We start from the raw sequence: 21,188 nt of genomic DNA, 5'->3' as shown, positions 1-21,188 counted from the left end.
AACGTGCAACAAGCTGCGCCACAAGTTCTTTCTGAATTTGTTTTTTATTTTTTTGTTTTTTTTAGGTTGAGGTCTGATGCTTGTTTAAGAATTAAGAGTGAAAAAAAGGAGAAAGAGCTTACGAGTTTGTTATGGGTGATTAAAGCCCGACCCGGTTAGGCTTTGGATCTTTGGCTATTTGTTTTAGTTTCATCAATCCATCAAACATTCAAATTTCCTTTTCCACCCTAGTGTATATCCACCCTAGTGTATGTGTATAGTTGTATATATTGCCGTCAACACTGAAAATCGTAATTTGCATTAAATTTCCTTTATACAATTGTTGTTGACATTTCAAACTAATATTATGTGTCTGTTTAGTATGTTTCACCAGACTAAAAATCGTTATTTGCATGAAAATTTGCTTTATACATATTATGTTTCTGTTTGGAAGGGGGTTTGTATGTTTCGCTTGTTGAGAGAACAAATCGCCCAGTTTACTCGACATAAAATATTGAACTACAGCTCGCTGGACTTGTCGGATTTCGGACGTCAAATTATTCACATAGATTCTGCATTGCGCATAGCTTCAAATTGTTTTTCTATATTACTCAACAAAAATAAAATGAAAAATCTCAAATTGGTTTAGTACTAATAAATAAGAATTGCCCCCTTCAGCCATAGACACTGTATTCTGTTAATTGACGGTGATCACAGATGAACCAAACTTGGTCACAATAATATAACAGAACTCCTTTCTTCCACGATATATAAAAAGACATGGTCTAAACTCGAACTCGGCCTTGACCATTAAAACCTCACGACAGAAACTTCTGCCCAAATGTATATACACACAGCTTTTAAAATCCTTTAAAACCTTGCGTTTGTTCAAACACATCAACAGATTCATCCTTTTCAGTTGTTGCTCTCGCACTCTGTCTTGCAAAGGTTCAATGGCTTCCCTTTGGCTGAACTCTGAAAAGAATGGTGCTTCTTATCTTTTGGCGGCACAAACAAACCACAAGGCTGTATAGCCTGAGGCAATTTTCAACACCTGTGAGCCTTCCATATTGTTTTCAAAAATACCTATTTGAACGAGAAGTTTCTGACCACTGCGAATATTGGTTTCTATATGACCTCCGCACCTCCTGCCATTGTTTCCTGCTGCCATTTCTCTCGAAGGGATAGCTGTGAACATCTGAAGCTCTGGAGGTGCTGCATACATTGTCCTTCTTAGTATACCTAATCTCTTCATCATCATACTGGGAGCGCTGCATGCATAATTAATAAATTAGTACAACCATATCCCTGAAGAAATACAATAAACAAAGTACCATTACCAATGAAAGACAAGGAAATCATCAATTGTCAAATCCTTATTCATGAAAGAGTGGAGACAATAATTCAAAGCACAAAAGAATAAATGCTTTTAAAATCAAGTGCCTGAATTTTGGCTTAAAGATCGAACAACGTCAATATGGTTAAACATCGGAATCACAAAAATCCAAGTCACATCACAAGATCAGATACACTTAAAATTAGCTGCAGACCTTAACAGGGTCCGAAATTACGGCATATGCTTCACCAATCATTTTAAAAAGCCGGTCTGCATCTTTGTGGACCTCTTCAGCAACTTCTTTCCACACCCCATCATTTCCATTCTCACTTCTTGGCAAGATCTGACCAGCCTATACCAAGACAAAGCGTGTTAGCGGGTGAACCAGCATAACACTTGGAACATCAACAATATAAGTGTATCTGAGGACTAAATACCGATGATGTCTAAGTGCTGCTCTGCGGTATGCTTTCTTGATGTCTGAGGCCATGCCTGATGATTCAATCCCCCTGCATTAGAAATTGATACCTGAATATTTAAGACAATCCCATAAAACCACTTTCATCCTCACTGATTTATTCTGCCCTCTTTTCCCTGTGTAAGACTTTAATTTAGTATCTTCTCACCCTTATAATCTATTATCCCACGCTCGTTCTTTCACATCTTCCCTTATCTCTACACTATATGATAGCCGGGTTTGTAGGAACCACACTTCTCAACCGAATAGTGTATTTATAATCTCTCAATTTTAAGATTTTAGAACCACCTCCCTACGTTTATTTAAATTACATCTTTCATATTTATTAATTATAATTAGCTCCCTGATCTCTATTAAAATTGAACCACCTCTTTTTTCAATAATTTTAGGATAGTCTTCTTAATTTAAAAGCTAAAATTTATGTATAGGAATTGTATATCTTCCCCATTTTTAGAAAATTGTTTCTCTTTTCTTAGTGAGAGATTCACAAAAAATTGTTTCTCTTTAGTTTTTTTTAACAATTTTCATTTTAGTTCTTTACAACTTGGCGAACTGATGCGTAGCACAGGACACATGCTAGTAGTCTATTATCCCACGTTCGTTCTTTCACATCTTGGGCCGCCAAAAGATAAATAAAGATAATGGAACTACAGAGTACAGACTACTATTTCTTGTCGCAAACTCCTAGTACCCCACTATTCAGCTAAGCCAATCCTTAACAGAGATCAATTCACTACTAGTGAAAAATAATAGGTAACCAATGAGTTATTCCTCAAGGATTCATCTGATCATTTAACGTCAGCAAACGAATTAGTAACAGCAATTTTGGATTTAATTAATTATAAGCTGTAAAGTAAAAATGGTGGCAGTATATAGTGATAAAGGAAGCAATGGGAGGATAATTGGGCAAGGAAAAATATGACCACCAAAGCATCAGTGCATGTGTGCACCTTGAGATAATCAGTTGTACGTATAAAAGAGTACCATGCGACTGTGTGAGCATATTAGCCTGACTATCACACTTTTGCAAAATTTAGAAACACAATCTTAGGAGTTTGCAAAATTTAGAAACACAATCTTAATTAGGAGTTAGGAGTTGTAGGTGAGGTATGAGTCTATGACTCTTTACATAAGATCTTTTTTTTCGATAATAAGATCAAACTGTTCAATCCATTGAGAAGAATAATTGCTATATCGACACACATCAAGTTTTATTTCCTTCCTAAGGTAAATACTATTATGTTCTTATCATGACGCATGATTGTCTTCGTTGTTCTTGTAAATATGAAGTATAATTGTTTGTAGGAATTATTAGGAAGTATAATCATATCGTTCTTCTTCGTTGTTATTAGGGATTATTCCTGCAAAGGATCTTAAACTTGATACTTTAACACTATTGCCTTGTACAAATTGATACTGTAACTTTCACAGCTAATACTATGTGCCTATGTAATATGTCACAGGTGTGAATTCCCAATGGTTATATATTTCTCTCAAGATATAATCTTTGAGATATTGGTAAAAGTTCCTGCAAAGGATCTCTTAAGAGCAAAGGTTGTATGCAAGCTATGGCACTCAATTATCTCTGATCCTAATTTTGTGAATTCCCAGCTTGCTCATTCTCGTTCCCAACCTGCAGAGATAATCTTGAAAATATACTCGGAGGAACTTGGTGATGATTATTTCGAGATGTTAACAATCAGCACGCAAAAACATGGTATTATGCAAGTGGAAAAAATCTGTGATATGAAGTTCCCTTCTCTTCAGTTTCCTTGCACAGTATCAACAGTGAAAGCTTCCTGTAATGGATTGTTGTTGATCTTCCACGGCAAACACCCATTTGAGACTTTCTATGTCTATAATCCTGTCACCCGTCAATACGTGGCTCTCCCTTCTATGACTGAACCACTCGGTATGAGTTGCAATTATTACTCCTGGACTTTGTTTTACAACGACTCTGTTGGAAAATATGTTGTGTTTGGAACGTTTCGTTCGAGGTGCGTTGTGCTTACTGTTGGTGACAAGGAGTGGAGCAGATATCAAAATCCCTATCCATGCGGTTCCTATCTTGCACCTTATTCCCAATTGATATATGTAGAGAATAAAGTGCACTGGCTGCAAAGTGAAAGTGAAAATGGTTGTACTATTAATCCTCTCGAGTGTTTCCACGACTCAGTAAATATTGGTGCAACAATGGAATTTACGAGAACCATTCTCCCAGAACACCAATGCAATGGATTCCATATCTTATTTGAGGCGAAAGGATCTCTATGCTTTGCAAGTCAGAAGCGATATTGGTTACAAATATTTGTTTTTGAGAAAAGAGAAGGTAATACTAACTGGAACAAATGTTATAACACTAATCTTGAATCCTTGCCAAATTTACCTCAACCTATCAGAAGGTTGAACAGCTACATATTTGTTGGCACGAGAGGAGATATTGATAGCAGGACTACTGACTACTCAGACGTTGTGAAGATTGTCATGCAACATGAAGATAAGTTGTTCTATTATGATTTGAAGCGTCTTGAGTATATTGCACTCGTAAGCAACGAGGTGAAGCTTCATCTTGCAGACTACAACCAGGTATGGCTTGATATTTATCCTCTTTTTTATGCAAGTAGTCTTGTGAAGCCGGAACAAGACATTGTAATAGCTTAGTATTTGCTTTGGTCACGAGCTTATGTCATGTGGTATTCATAATTATTTTCTTGTGTTCTTCAAATTGGCACTGCAGTTGTACCAAGCATGTACAAATTTTGTGAAGGATAGAAATCCTTCAAATTTGACGAGTTATTTATGAAAGCACATAGATTCACTCTCTAACACACTGTTTAAGTGCGTAGCAGTCTTTGATAGTTGAGATTTATTATCTGCAAAATAAAGTTTAATGTAAGCTAGTAACTGCAATTTTGGCCTTATAGGTTGAATGTAAAAGAGGTGGCAGTATAAAACTGTTGTAAATGGCATCTATCATAGAAAATTTGAGGCTAACAAAAGCATATAAAGAGGTTAAAAATACTGTTTTCATGTCTAACAATTACCACCAAACCCTAGATTTTCTTTGTTGCTTACTCCTTTCTAACTTAAGGCAGTAAGGCACCGTGTTCGCGAATCAAGCTTGGAAGGGCTACAACGTGCACTACAGTAGCAGTAGGTATAGGTAACCAATGAGTTATTCCTCAAGGATTCATCTGATTATTTAGCGTCAGCAAACGAATTAGTAACAACAATTTTGGGTTTAATTAATTATAAGCTGTAAAGTAAAAATGGTATCAGTATAGTGATAAAGGAAGCAATGTGTGTACCATGAGATAATCAGTTGTACGTATAAAAGAGTGTCATGCGACTATGTGAGCACATTAGCCTGACTATCACACGTTAATTATTCGAGTAGTTGACGTATGAGTTATGACTCTTTACATAAAATCCTTTTTTTTTCGATAATAAGATCAAACGGTTCAATCCATTGAGAAGAATAATTGCATATATCGACACACATCAAGTTTCCTTCCATAGGTAAATACTATTGTGTTCTTATTATGAAGCATGATTGTCTTCGTTGTTCTTGTAAATATGAAAAATATGAAGTATAATTGTTTGTAGGAATTATTAGGAAGTATAATCGTTCTTCGTCGTTGTTATTAGGAATTATTTATTATCTTCTTATTGTTTGATAGTTGAGATTTATTATCTGCAAAATATAAAGTTTAATGTAAGCTAGACTTTGGGACATTTCACATAGTCAGACGTAGTCCACCAACACAATCTATCTAATAAAAAGCAATGGTGTGGAGCCCACAGAGACTCCATCCAATGGTTGTCATTGACTTTTCTAAGTTGTGACATGGCAGATCAAAGTGTTTGGAGAGTTTGTATAATTTTGTTAAGTGTAATCAATACTATGGGATCTATCTAAAAATCAACCAAAAGTCAACAATTGCAGCTGGACTTATAAATTGTTGGGCTAGCCCATAAACTGTTAGCGCTTTCAATTGATTTGAGCTTATAGATAATGGGTAATTGGGATGGCCTTCCGGCTGTATTTATAAATTGAGTTGTTTCGCTGGTCTTGTGCCGAATATTTTACGCCTAAGATGCGTGTACGCCTTGCGACGAAGGCGCGATGAGTTGTCGGAGTAATATCGCAGGCACGTCGAGGTCTCGCGGGCCGTAGGCACGGGCATACCCTAGTACTAACTAACACAGTTTGAGACTTTGAGTTGTGTGCTTGTGTTACATGATGTATGTGACATATTCTTAGTGTAATTCTTACTAAGAAATAAATTAGATGCATTTAATCAGTACCATTTTATTTACTTACAAACAATTATTACAACTTGGGATATGCTTGGGGGGGGGGGGGGGTTGGGGAGAAAGATAATTTTGGCCTCCTAATCCCTTGAATGAACATGCATGATGCATATATTAAGGGCATCTCTAATGGAGGGTGTAAACCGTAGAGAGTGTAAGATTTATATTCCAAATATCAAAAAAATCTTTCCAATAGGAGTGGTATACCGTAGATAATAGAGTATTAGTTGATAGAGGAGGTGAGAAATTCTCCATCTCACTATTAGTTGATAAATAACTCGGGCGACACTTTAACCAACGTCCCAACAAAAAAAAATTTGGACGTCATTTTAAGTAATGTCCCTTTCTAATTCTAAAGTAATTTTTTAACTCGGACGAAGTGACGTCCCAGTTTAAATTAAAGAGGGACGTCACTTAAAGTGACGTCCGAGTTTAAAATCTAATTTTTTTTACACTTCACCATTGGGGAGTATAGAGTGTGGATATTTATAGACTATACAATAGTATACAATTAGAAATGTAAAATCCTAATGGCACCTATGTAGAGCCTAAGTGGTGGTGTAATTTTACACCCCCCATTGGAGATGCCCTAACAAATTATGTCTCATGCTTGTTTGCCTTTTGCTAGTTGCTACATTCATCATACATATATTGCTTGCCGTTGGAACCTTCAGTCCTTCACAACCTTGTGGAAGCTCCACTTGACTCAGGCACTCACTCGTCAATTACGTGGTACCTTCATTCAAATATCATCGCAACACACTTAAGGGTCTGTTTGTTAAAATTTAACTAATGGAAATGAAAGGAAACAAGTGGTCCACTATGGAAAGGAAAGGAAAGAAATGGAATGGAAACAGTTTTAAAATTGTGTCTGTTTGGTAAAATGTGGAAAGGAAAGCAAATTGTGCCCTTATTTTTTTTTCCTTTCCTTTCCCTAAAATTTTTAGGTCTGGACCATGGACTCAAAACCATTTCCATTTCCATAGTTTTGTTTCCGCACGGAAAGCAGCCTTTTCTTTCCATGGGTAAACAAACAACAAAAAAACTATGGAAAAGGTGAACTACACCTCTTTTCCTTTCCTTTCCCTAGCATTTCCTCCAGAACAAACAGACCCTAAGTCGTGAGTGCGGATTTCCTGTCCACAACCTTTTGCGCTTAGCTACCAAGCCAATCAAATTTCAAGAAATAAAGATTGCCTTTGTAAAACATAACTGTATGGAAATCTTTGAAATTTGGTTGCAGATAATAACTTCGTAAAAATGGATACAATTTACAAAGTTTAATTTGTTTGTTTTTCTTTTGCTAGTTTACAAAAAGAAACCGTGAGTGTTAGTGAATGACTAATATGTTGGTCTAGTGAAAAGCTACCAACCGAGAAGTGAAGAGAAAAGCTTCGATCCTCGGTAGCTTAGGACCGAGGTGCGGCCCAAAGCACCTCGACACACACATTTGTTGTCCACATCAGTAATTTCACACATAAATCATCAACAAATAAAATAAAAAAAACAAACAAAAAAAACGAAATGTGTGGTGTCGAGGTGCTTTGGACGCACCTCGGTCCAATCCTAAGCGCTGAGGACCGAAGTCTTTTTCAACTAAGAAGTGTTAATTAAGTAGCTACAAATTGTATTTGTTGTATTCTTTTTTTCCAATTATGTACTTGTTATGTACTTCTGCCCAAATAAATCAAGCTAACTATAGAAATATAGTGGAATCATACATAAATTTGAGTTAGCTTTTCTTTTGTTGTGGACACGTTGCCATTGGTATTTATTCTTTTTTGTTTTATTATTTTTTCTTAATAATTTTGTTGGGAAATAATATTATTGCTATTTTTGGATAACCATCTTGTTCTTAACATAATTGGACTCTTAATATAATTGGAGATAATTGAACTCTTAAGCAAATTGGAGATAACATAACATAATTGAACTCTTAAGCAAGAAAGAAAACCCACATAATAGGACTCTTAAGCAAGAAAGATAATAGGACTCGATCTTAAGCAAAAAACATAAGAGGACTTTAAGGCAAGGAATAAAAAAACCACACAAAACTAATCATCGTCATTACCAAACTCTTACATCACCACCTGCAAGAGATCCCCATTTTCTATGCCATAGGAAACTAATGTTCTTGGCTTTTGAAGTTCTTCTCCATTCAAAGTGATAACAAAGTTGTCACCTTCGACCAATTCTGATTCACAGATTTTCTGGTGAAGCATGAAATAAATGTTACTAATATGCCATTGCATTCAATTTCAAATCTAATATCCTCCTCGGGATCTTCTTCTATCGAACTCACTACTATACAGTAACAATATTTCCATACGGTTTGACTACATAATCACCTACAACCTCATTCTCTAGCATTTTTTTTTATTCATCCACAAATTTTGTGATTCAATAGAAATGTGCATTTTTTTTTATTCATCCACAAATTTTATGATTCAATAGAAATGTGCACATGTTGCATGATTGTTTCTTTTAAATCTCGCACAGTATCATCAGTTGCAATTTAGATACTAGAGTCTCCCTGTGAACTATTACTACACCTTACAGTGATCTCAACTTGTGTTGAGATGAGCTTTGGGTACACTCGTATGTCGTGTTGTTCCGTGAAACAATTTGTGTCATCCAAATCTTCCATGATTTGACTCTTTTGCATAATGATTTGTTGATTGAAAGGAATAGAGTATTCATTTTGAATAAAGGTATTTAAGTCTCTAATAGTGTTGAATTCATTTACCAATTCATGTGTTTCATTATTACTCATAAATCTAATCGTGATATTGGCCATTGTGAAAGTGTTAGTGGCTTTGGACTGATAATGCCTGTGTTTATATACTCGGCCATCAAGACTGAAAATCCTAATTTGTTTATAGTTTGTTTGTTATGAATGGTTATTTTGTGAGAGATCATACTAACATTATGTGTGCTTGTGTGGAATAGTTATGTAAAGCCAAGTGTGTTTGTGTATAGTATTCTATAACACCCAATGCAGGGACGGAGCTACGAGATTATGTACACACCCGACCCCACTCAAAAAAAAATAATAAAAATCAATAAAAATCAACAAAATTTTTGTCATAAGGTCTAAACAATAAAAATAAACAAAATGTTTGTTTGTTTGTTTGTTTTTTTTTTTTTTTTAAGGTCTAAACAATAAAAATCAACAAAATTATACATTTATTTCAATTTACAAAACTATAGTACTTTTACTATTAAGAATTTAATATGGACTGATGAAGTTAACTACTTAAGCACTTAAGCCATTAATTGATATTATTATGTCTATATATATCTACATAATCTAATCCATAAGTCTACAATAATTCAACAAATTGTTAACTTTCTTATAATGTTATAAGTCTATTTAACTCTACTATTATGTGGAGAAAACTATAAAAGATTAACATTGAAAGTAAAAAAAATTATTTTTTTTTATTTTTTTTTAAGTAGAAATTTTATTGATAATGATAACAAGTTTTACAAATAATTATTATGACAAACGTGCAACAAGCTGCGCTACACTTCTTTTCTGAATTTGTTTTTTGTTTTTTTGTTTTTTTTTTAGGTAAAGTCTGATGCTTGTTTAAGAATTAAGAGTGAAAGAAAGGAGAGAGCGAGCTTACATGTTTGTTATGGGTTATTAGAATTATACAAACTAACCGATTAAGTTTTGAGCCTTTGGCTATTTGTTTTAGTTTCATTAAGTAATCAAACATTCAAAGACACGTTTGTCTCTCTTTAATGGTTTTGGACTCAAAATAAATGATAAATAATAATTTTGTAATGGCAAAAAGAAAAATAGAAAAATCTCCCAGTTTACTCGACCTAAAATATTGAACTACAGCTCGCTGGTCTTGTCTGATTTCGGACATCAAATTATTCACATTGATTCTGCATTGCGCATAGCTTCAAATTGTTTTTCTATATTACTCAACAAAAATAAAATGAAAAATCTCAAATTGGTTTAGTACTAATAAATAAGAATTGCCCCCTTCAGGCATAGACACTGTATTCTGTTTTGTGATCACAGATGAACCAAACTTGGTCACAATAATATAACGGAACTCCTTTCTTCCACGATATATAAAAAGGCATGGTCTAAACTCGAACTCGGCCTTGACCATTAAAACCTCACGACAGAAACTTCAGTCCGAATGTATATACACACATACGTTTTAGGAACGACCTTTTGAAGGTTTGCTAGCTTTTAAAATCCTTTAAAACCTTGCGTTTGTTCAAACACATCAACAGATTCATCCTTTTCAGTTGTTGCTCTCGCACCCTGTCTTGCAAAGGTTCAATTGGCTTCCCTTTGGCTGAACTCTGAAAAGAATGGTGCTTCTTATCTTTTGGCGGCACAAACAAACCACAAGGCTGTATAGCCTGAGGCAATTTTCAACACCTGTGAGCCTTCCATATCGTTTTCAAAAGTACCTATTTGAACGAGAAGTTTCTGACCACTGTGAATATTGGTTTCTATATGACCTCCGCACCTCCTGCCACTGTTTCCTGCTGCCATTTCTCTCGAAGGGATAGCTGTGAACATCTGAAGCTCTGGAGGTGCTGCATACATTGTCCTTCTTAGTATACCTAATCTCTTCATCATCATACTGGGAGCGCTGCATGCATAATTAATAAATTAGTACAACCATATCCCTGAAGAAATACAATAAACAAAGTACTATTACCAATGAAAGACAAGGAAATCATCAATTGTCAAATCCTTATTCATGAAAGAGTGGAGAATATAATTCAAAGCACGAAAAGAATAAATGTTTTTAAAATCAAGTGCCTGAATTTTTTATTCTTTTAAAATCAAGTGCCTGAATTTTGGCTTAAAGATCAGACAATGTCAATATGGTTAAACATCGGAATCACAAAAATCCAAGTCACGCCTCAATCAGATCAGATACACTTAAAATTAGCTGCAGACCTTAACAGGGTCCGAAAGTACGGCGTATGCTTCACCAATCATTTTAAAAAGCCGGTCTGCATCTTTGTGGACCTCTTCAGCAACTTCTTTCCACACCCCATCATTTCCATTCTCACTTCTTGGCAAGATCTGACCAGCCTATACCAAGACAAAGCGTGTTAGTGGGTGAACCAGTATAACACTTGGAACATCAACAATATAAGTGTATCTGAGGGACTAAATACCTTGTCTGGATGATGTCTAAGTGCTGCTCTGCGGTATGCTTTCTTGATGTCTGAGGCCATGCCTGATGATTCAATCCCCCTGCATTAGAAATTGATACCTGAATATTTAAGACAATCCCATAAAACCACTTTCATCCTCACTGATTTATTCTACCCTCTTTTCCCTGTGTAAGACTTTAATTTAGTATCTTCTCACCCTTATAATCTATTATCCCACTCTCGTTCTTTCACATCTTCCCTTATAGTCTATTATCCCCGTTCGTTTTTCTTTCACATCTTAGCGCCAAAAGATAAATAAAGATAATGGAACTACAGACTACTATTTCTTGTCGCAAATTCCTAGTACCCCACTATTCAGCTAAGCCAATCCTTAACAGAGATCAATTCACTACTAGTGAAAAATAATAGATAATGATGCTCACAAACAGTTTGAAAGGGTCACCTAGGCCAATTTCTTTCATTTGGCTATGATTTAGGCTATCAGTCAACAAAACTAGTAATCTTTTCTTGAAGGAATGCAAGAACTTAAAAGATAAGGTGATTCATCCAAAAAGAAAAATATATAAAGAGACAACTTTAAAAGAAAGAGATGGTTTGTCAGGGAAAAAACTAAGTAAAAAAAAAATGAAAAAAATACAAACAAAATATGGCTTATCCAAAAAAAAAGGGATTAAGCAAAAGAGAAGCTGATTTATCCAAAAACAAATGCAACAAACTTAAATAGGAAGCTGGTTTATCCAAAAAGGACAAATTCAACAGAAGCTTGTCTATTCTACATTTGTTGTAGAAAAAAACCTGGTTTACCCGCACAAACACACACACCGGGGGGAGGGGATTATCTAAGTATTCTTTTTTCAAATAATGTAATTGGACGGAAAGATCAGTTTAAAATTGTCACTTCAAGCATTTTTAGTAAATCCACCATCAAAATTGCTCCAAGGCTAGGAAAGATTCAGGCTAAAGGCAAAACCGTATGTAACACTAAACGTACCTTTTCAAATTTCCTTAAGACTTTTATTCACAAGAAAATCAATAGTCTTCGGTATTCTAGGTGGTTGGAATGATACAAATTTAGTAGCTACTGTTGTAGTGAACAGAATACTTACAAGATGAGATACAAATCCAATGGAATTCCTTTTCTTGCTTCTTCTTCCATGGTTGATAATCGAGAATGAGCTTGTCTTAAATCAATGATTCCGCTAGTTGATCTGCCTAACTTTCCAGATTGATTGGATTTCTCCTCTGTTTGTCTTTCAAGAAGAGATGCAAGTCTCTCAAGATCAATAGCTGCTTGACCATAATCTCTAATCATCTCATGTAGAGTGGCTCGTCTAGAAATTGCCTGTAAAAGTAAAAGGCTTTTTTAGGAGAAACAAAATAATGATATGACAGCCTTAAAAAAAAGGATCCCATAATGGTGGATACAATACAGTGAATACACAGAGACTTCCAATGGGAAAGAAGCTAATGAATGAAATATCCTACAATTTAAGTTCTGAAAGATTCCAAGTTAGTCTATTTAAAAGACAACACTTATTGGAATAATAATCATTTTCAGCCAAAACAACTACTACACCAAGAGGACACAGGAAACTAAAAGAGCTAACTTTAACTCGAGAATTAATGCATCAATAACTTGCAAGGACAACATTCAGTGACTATTTTAACAATTTAACTTTATTGTTCTTTGTGTAGTTTAAAAGGCGTGCATAGATAGACCATAATTCATGACAAGCATACTTCGGATTTGTTAATGATCCCCATATAATTGCCACCCAAATAGTCATACATGTTAGTATGCATAGACTGCCAATAGTACTCTCGACCGGAACTAAAAAAGGATTTAACTATTTGAATAATATTAACTTTGAATACTGAAGTCTATATGATAGACATTATAACTTATATTTTTATAAATTCACACTGAACCACGTACCTAAGAAGCAAATTGTGAATTTGTAAGGAGTATGATGTTTAAATAGTTAGAGCAGAGTATAAACTTGAATCCTGGATTAATTGATCTGAATTGATCTGGAATAACACCTAGAATCTAATAAAGATAGATATTTTTCATATGGTCACAATCAATGGTTTTTCATAATTGACTTCCTTTCCAGAATTGACTTCCTTAAAACACTGTATAATCAGGAGAACCATTTCTACTTTCTTCTTTACTGACAGTTGAAACTTAACAATTTATAATCAAGACAGTTATCGTGGCAGCTCCAGCAAACCAACATTCTTCACATGTTCGATGGATTAATCACGATTATTTAACTTAGCGTTAACATGTTTTTAAGAGCAAAAGAAGACAACAAACTAAATTCTACCCCGTATACCAACGTATCTCAATCATGACTACTATGAAATTGCATACCTTTGGATAATTTCCATCAAGAGCTATTGCTAGGCTACAATCGGCAATGGCATCAGTAATTTGGCCTAAAGCTTGGTGTGCAGCAGCACGATTACAAAACATATTGCAGCAAAGGGCGTGACTCAAGATTGCATGATAAGGCAGATGTGTAATGTTCAATTGCTTCAGAATGCCTTCCTGATTGAAATGCTTCATTTCCTGCTGCCTGCAGTTAATAGTAGTGTCACTACAACTAATACCAAGAAGTCATAAAGGTATTAGGTAATCCATAATGTAGGCTACATCTTCAGTTTAATGAACTACACTCATGCTTACACTAGCAAAATGGACATTAATAAACTCAAGGAGAAAGTCAATGTTAATCAGTTGAACTAACTGCCATCACACAAACAAGACACCTACCTATGAATTAAAGCCCTGAAGCGAAAGATACAAGATTAATTTTAATATTTTACGTTATGTTTGTCAGTACAACTACCATTTTACTCTACAACCATGAGAAGGAAGTTCCATGTCCAATTATCTTACTCCTCCCTACATGTATCATGCCATTGATAACAACAGATGCTGCTTAAATCCATTGATAAGAGCAAAAGTAGGTTGAGAACTCCATGGTGTACTATATCTTTGTTACCTTCTCTTATATCTATTTCCAATTCTGGACTATAAATAGTTAAATACAAGTGAAATTCATTAAGAAGACCCATGAGTTATCCATATAAAAAATCAATAGACCAAATAAGTTTCTAGTCATGCAAGTCGCTTAAAAAAATAACTTATAGTGAATGACCAGACCTTGTGGCGCAATAGCTCCCGCACAGTAACAGCTAATTTACTCCATGGTTCTGTAATCTTGTTTCCAATCCTATAACCGAATATGTGAGAGATACATACTGGCATCAATAAGAATACCATGATTGTAAATAGTAATAGTAAAATGTTAGTATATACAAAAAACAAGATTACCGTTGTGCTTCAGATTCTGCTCTTTCTAGCTTCTCCATCAAAGTAAGAGTCTCCTCAAGCCTTCCTAGGTAAAAATAGGACTTGGCCATCAGATGCCACCTCCATAACCTTGCAGGACAGTTCTTTATGCTTTCAGAACGATCTGCACTTGTTGAAGAAGAATTTTTATCTGCAGAATCAAGAGACTGCTCACATAGCTGAATCACCTCTTCATACTTCCGTAGCTATTAGATACAGTAAAAAAATATGTCAGTGCTGTAAACTGATATACTTGGTGTGAAACAGATATGATTAGCAGGTTAATGAATTCCAAGAGTAAATGTATACTGATTTCTCATTTAGAATCTGAGTAGTGAATGAAATATGAACACACCATCAGAAAAGCTTCTGCCTTCATTTCAATCAGTCTCTCTGAATAAGGACTTATTAAAAGCGCCTTGGCAATTAGTTGCAAAGCACCTTCCGCATCATCCGATGTTCTTCTGTGCAAAAGCTCAGCACAACGATTAAGACACTGACCTACTTGCTGCCAGTTAAAAAGGAAGAAACCAAAGACGTGTCACTACATTTGTACACAAAAGATATGATCAGGTAAACTATACAGCAAGCAAAATAAAGTATGAAAAGCCTGATGCAGAACAGGTGATTCTATATGTTTTGATGTGCAGATAGTACAATAGGTTCTTAGTCTTCTTCTAGTTTATTGCCTTCAGCTTCTTGCTCAAAGACTAAACCTTCCTTCAGTTTAACTGAGACTCGTCAAGCCTCCGCAACGTGAAAACGGAAAGCAGATAAAAGCTTATCATAACTGTCAGTATAACAGGGTGAGTTATTATAGAGTGAAAATGCTTGCTAACTTGAATTGTGCAATATGATCTATGACTTGGTCAAGATATTCATTCTTTACAAAAGAAAAGATTTCAAAGAAAAATTTATTAAGTGACACTGTTGTATGTTAAGATATCCAAGTAGTAGAATGAGCTTCTGATGATCACTTCTTGTATTAAAAAAATTCAAAGAAAAATTGCTGAAGAAGCATAATTGCTTTGCAATTGCACTTTATGTTTCAATGTTCATTTGTTCATTTGTTCTGCTATTCTGTTTTTATTTCATACTCAAGAAAGTAGCCTCCCTAGATATTAGAAGATCAAAAGTTTTTATCTAGTTAAAAGTTTGGATGTCAGCATTGCAAATATATGAAAATGAAAGATTAAACTCACGAAAAACGGATGCAAATACCTGCGCTTTCTGCAGACCGTTAGAAGCTTCTATTACCAATTTACGATCCAAGCACAGATCAGCTCCTGGTGGTAAAGAATCCTTGAAATATTTCAATGCGTCTTCAACTTCACCAAGCAACAGATGACAACTGGACGAAAGCATCAAGTGATTTAGGGAAGAAAGACATGCCATCACTGTGATATCTTAATAGCAAAGAATTCAGTAACAGGTGCAATGACACAAATATATTAGAAAGCTACTGCAAATATGACAAACAAGAAAAGATCAGGTGTCATCTAGTAACAAGATACAACAAAGTTTGGCAGATGACAAGCAAGAATTATATGACCTGTTCACAGATTTCCCATTATATTCATGTTAACAACAAAACAAGTTTCAAACTTGCCACTAACTATAGCTGAGATATAAGAGTTCTCTTAATACATTTTACACATTGAAGAATGAGCAAGTCTATCACGATTAAATAAGAGAATGTCCGAGGGAAATCCTTACTTTGCAGCTCTAACTTGAACCTTGCGGAAATCTGGATTTATTTCAGCAGCCTTTTTACAGTCATCTAGTGCTTCTCTCGTTCTTCCAGATGACATCCTTGTGGCTGCACGATTGCTATAGCATAACATCAGAGCAGTGAGGCAGCTTTCAGATGTCTCATTCTCAGGCACACAATTCAATCCACGTGTGTAATAATCCTCAGCATTGGATAGCTCCCCATTAGCATAAGCTTGGTTTCCCCTGATACAGATAAAAATGGACTGACTTTTTAAACAAGAATGATGAAAACAATGATCAAACATGGCAATGGATACCCTACCACAGACACATGAAGAGCAAACATCAGCCAGCCGAAAAGTCGATAAGCACAGGAGAAATAATAAGAGGCAATTTGATTGAAAAAACACCTGAGTCGCCATTTCTCGCAGGCTTCATGAGCAACTCTGGCAACTGATTCAGCTCGATTCTCTCCTATGCTTTGAGAAATCGATGGGTCTCCTTTTCTATTCATGTCAACTACAGAACCACCAGGAAGTGGGAAAAATGGCTTATCTGGAGAAGCAAACTGTAGTTTTGCATTTAAAGTGGACGTATAAGAATCTTGACCAACTTTCAACCAATTTTTCTTTTTATAGTGACGCTTTGCTGCTGATGTATGTCCGTGGGTAGTAGTTGCAGCTGCAAAGGTGAAGTTAGTACCACTGGCATCTTGAGAATTTGATGCAAAGCAAAATGGTATCCTTCCATCATCTCCTTTACTCTCTACATGTGTATGAAGATCCCTGTCAGTTCCTTTTGCAGCGACACTAGCATCAGTTTTACTCCCAGTCTCAGTTTTGGATCTCGGACGTCCACCTTTTAGCCCTGAGACAAACTCATCTGAATGACATTCAGCACTGACATCTTTTTCTTTATCTGGATTTCCACAATTTGACGTATCTTCGTTAATATTCAAACTCTCTTCGGCAGTGATCCAATCGCATCTATTGCATCTACACCAACAGAAGAGTGTGCATCAGCTAAGGGGACGATCTGCATCAAGTGGGAAGAAATCATCTGATGCCATAGAAGCGCCTCCATTGACTCTTATCCACTGCTAAGGTTTCTGGATAGGGAGAAACATCCATGGGGGAATAACATCCAGAGGATTCTAGGCTTTCTTTGTAACTGTTTTCACTTGATATATTGTGCTCTCCGGCCCACAGGTGAATTTTCACAGGCTCCCTCGTCTTTCCTTTCTTTTTCTTTGTCCTTAAGTCCTTAACTGCTCCCTTCTTTGCACTGAACTCCAACTTTTGGTTCATACCAGTGAATAGTTTCTCTGTAGAAGAACGTGAAGAATCCTGGGGTGGAGGTGCACCAAACGCAAACTCAGCCTTATTTACAGCACTATCCACAGTATTTACAGCACTATCCGCAGTAGACTCTTCAAAAGCAGTTCCAGACGATTGAAAGCTAACTCCAGCCGTGTGAAATGAATACGATGATGTGGAAGCTTCACTTGATTTGGAATCATCATTCGGTTGGAGAGGATGATCAGACCCTACCGACGAACTTCTACTTGGCTTTGCCGCCTGGAAGGAGAATGATCCATGCATAGTATTGCCAATGCCAGGATCATTTGAAACCCTTTGAGTTGACTTATTAGCTTGGGCATCAAAAGAAGAGGTAGAGGCTGTATCTGCGAATGCATTAGAATCTCCACTTTTGCTACCCACATTCAATTTATTCATCTCATCAGGCAACATATTGACTGCTTACTGCTGAAAGAGCCAGTCTCTTTCTTATCACTCCCAAAACCAAAACATTCGGTCCCATTAACCTTATCAGAGCCATCATTGGACTCTTCAACTTTGTCACCACCCTTAAGGCCATCTATATTCAACTTCTTCATCTCATTCGCAAAACAGACAATTCACTAGCTCCAAAAGAACCAGCATCATTCCTATTCTTTCAGAACACAAAGCTTTTCTTCTCACTCCCTTTAGCTTTAAACTTAACATAACCTGCATCCTTAACATTACCAACACTCCCAGTGTCTCCTATATTCAACTTTCTCAGCTCACCGGGCAACAAAGGCGATTCACCAACTCCAAACGAACTAGCCTCATTCTTATTCTTCGAAACACAGACCTTCTCTCATCACTCCCCTTTGCTTTAAACTCAACATTCCCAGTAGTATCTCCTATATTCAAATTCTTCATCTGATGAGGCAACTTAAAATCCACACTTCCACTTTGACCAAAAACAAATGTGTGGGCTGCATTGCTACCTATATTCAAATTCTTCATTTCATATGGTAACTTCATATCCACACTTGAACTATTACTAGTTCCAAATACAAACACACCACCACTATTAAAAAAACAATCTTTTGAAGTTTGTGGATCAATTTTCAAATTCCTCATTTCATTATCAACTAATTTCTCCATATTAACATGAGATGAAGATGAAGAAAACTTACCCAACTCGAATGAATCCACATCACTATGATTGTTGTACTGATTATACAATTCACGGAATCTACTATCATCGTTTACATGAATTGAGCCTTCTTCTTTGAAATTTTACGAAATGGATTGAAATTGAAATTGAAATTTTCTTCTTGTTGTTGTGAATTTGAATTTGAGGATGATTTTTTTTTATTAGAAGAAACAAATTTCCGAACTTTCACTAATCTCGGTTGTGCCGAACGTCGATATTTCGGTTCGAAATTTGGGAATGTTTCATTTGCATTTCGCATCGATAATGAGGATGTGCAAATTTTTAGGGTTTTGAAAGAGAGAAGAAGAAAGAAAGGTGGTGTTTTTTTTTTTCTTAATAATGATTGTTTTTTAATTAAAGTAAATTAGATCTACGGTTGATAATGAGTATTGAGTTTTTTGTTGAGTAATTCGATGAGATTGGACGGTGGAAGAACGTTGGATGTTTTAAAAAGCAACAGAAAGTTCTCGTGAAAATCACGTTTTTGTTTTAAACAAAGCCACGTCACCTATGTAATTGGTGGTGCTGTTAACGAAAGTTATTATATATTAATTGGCTGGAGCTAGTTTCTATGTGGATTGGGAATTGAAGAAAAAAGAAACAAGATGTTCAGTGAACTAGTACTAGTGTACTACTACATAACTGCTAATAGTGATGGTTCGAACATCAACATCTGGACGGAATCTTGGGTTCCTAAATATGGAGGTGTGGTATGTGCAGTTAGGGCCCTAGGCCTAAGATGGCGCCTGAGAGAGTCTCTGAAACTCTTTCTGCCAAGCACAAAGTCCTAGAACATCCACATGCTAGAAACTCTTTTCCCTGTGTTTATCGTCCAGTATATCACGAATGTTTATGTCAAAGACGATGCTACTGATGCATCTTTGTTTTGGGGTACGAAAAATGGGTCTTTTAATATTAAATCCTTCTATGAGTACCTCAGTCATGCCAATATGAGCAAACCCATTGTAGATATTCCAAGTTTTTTTCTCCAAATATGGAAATCAAATGGGAATCTATGGACTGAGCTTTTCGCATGGAAAAGCATTCATGATATTGTCCCGACTAGAGAGCATATCAATCGCATCTTTGCTATCAAAGATCAGCGTTGTGTTTTCTGTAGAACATCGGTTGAAACTTTACACCATCTGCTCATAGAGTGCCTGTTCACTAGGGCAGTCTGGTTTGTGTCTAGATGGCATTTCAGGCTTGATTCTTACAAACATTTAGCTGTTAAAGATTTTGTTGGTCTCTGGTTTAAACCACCCCCTGGTTGCCCGTGGCGGTAGAGGAGTGAAAATTAACATGCTTGTATACCTACTGGACCATTTGGAAAGAAATATGTGCCCACATTTTCACGGGAAAAACTTTTCCTTTACCTATTGAATATTGATATAGCCAAGACTGCAAACCACCTCACTTTTCAACACCTCTGTAAACATCATAAAAAACTAGCACAACCGTCCACCCATTTACCTATAACCAAAACTTGGCTTGCTCCACCATCATCCTTTGTCAAAATTAATATGGATATGGCTTTTTATTCGGAATTTAAACCTGTTGGTATTGGTTATGTTATGCAAGATGACAATGGAATTTTCTTAGCAACAGGTACCAGTAGAGCATGTGGAAGAAATGCTAAGGAGGGAGAGAGCCGAGGGCTCAAATGCGCCATCCAATGAGCGTATGTCTTAGGCTACAACAATATTATCATTAAAACGGATTGCAAAACAGTAACTGACTTTTGGAATCATCAGGCTACTAACATCGGGAGGATAGCCGCTAATATAATTATAGATGCACAATACTACATCTCCTCTTTTGCTTTCCTAAGTGTAACACATGTAGATAGAACGTGTAATAAGGTCGCACATCTGTTAGCGACCAATGCTCATCATCTTAGAGACTGTTTTTGGGAGATGGAAGCACCCACTTGGTTACTAGGACTTTTGCAGGAGGAACTTATAACATGTAATAGTCAGCCCCGACGACTTTAGTTCATATTTATATATATATAAAGTGGTTTTACCAAAAAAAAAAAAATAAAAATAATTGCTAAGCAGTGGGGGTGTGAGCAGAGGGTGGAGAAGAGAGAGAGGGAGAAATGGGTTTGTAGGCGGGGAAAGAGAGAGAGTTAAGGTTTGGTTGAGTGAGAGAGGTAGAGGGAAAGAGATAGAGGGATAGGTGAGGACAGACAGAAATCTACCAACAGGCCCGCCCCTGAGCAGGTGCTATGTGGGCGACCGCACAGGGCCCCTAATATATAAGGCCCAAAAAAATAGTTTTAGCAGAAAAGACTTATTTCGCAAATCAAAAGCCCAAACCCATGAAAAACCCAAAAAACCGAAAATTTCACA

General features: G+C 36.0%; 1 protein-coding gene, 1 long non-coding RNA gene and 1 pseudogene across 3 annotated transcripts in view; 1 reads left to right on the top strand and 2 right to left on the bottom strand.

The window, feature by feature from the left end:
• The window catches only part of LOC147484186 (eukaryotic translation initiation factor 3 subunit E-like), a 75,659-nt pseudogene that overhangs the window by 11,428 nt on the left and 43,043 nt on the right, over nt 1–21,188 (top strand). The window lies entirely within an intron of this gene.
• Nucleotides 564–1,977, bottom strand: LOC147484191 (uncharacterized). Its single transcript, XR_015205028.1, has 3 exons — nt 1,753–1,977; nt 1,530–1,667; nt 564–1,250 (listed from the first exon to the last, which is right to left on the bottom strand). It is a non-coding gene; the product is annotated as an uncharacterized LOC147484191 (long non-coding RNA).
• On the bottom strand, nt 10,020–18,127 carry LOC147484190 (uncharacterized). Its single transcript, XM_086576268.1, is given in 13 exon segments — nt 10,020–10,735; nt 11,050–11,187; nt 11,274–11,352; nt 12,380–12,615; nt 13,651–13,753; nt 13,755–13,855; nt 14,446–14,515; nt 14,617–14,840; nt 14,990–15,142; nt 15,856–15,985; nt 16,351–16,590; nt 16,758–17,355; nt 17,435–18,127. Coding segments are annotated over 13 exon segments (2,931 nt in total). The 5' UTR covers nt 18,099–18,127; the 3' UTR covers nt 10,020–10,540.

Source organism: Coptis chinensis, chromosome 8 (genome assembly GCF_015680905.1).
Source record: "Coptis chinensis isolate HL-2020 chromosome 8, ASM1568090v1, whole genome shotgun sequence".
Lineage (NCBI taxonomy): Eukaryota > Viridiplantae > Streptophyta > Magnoliopsida > Ranunculales > Ranunculaceae > Coptis > Coptis chinensis.
This window is presented reverse-complemented; position numbering and strand designations above follow the sequence as displayed.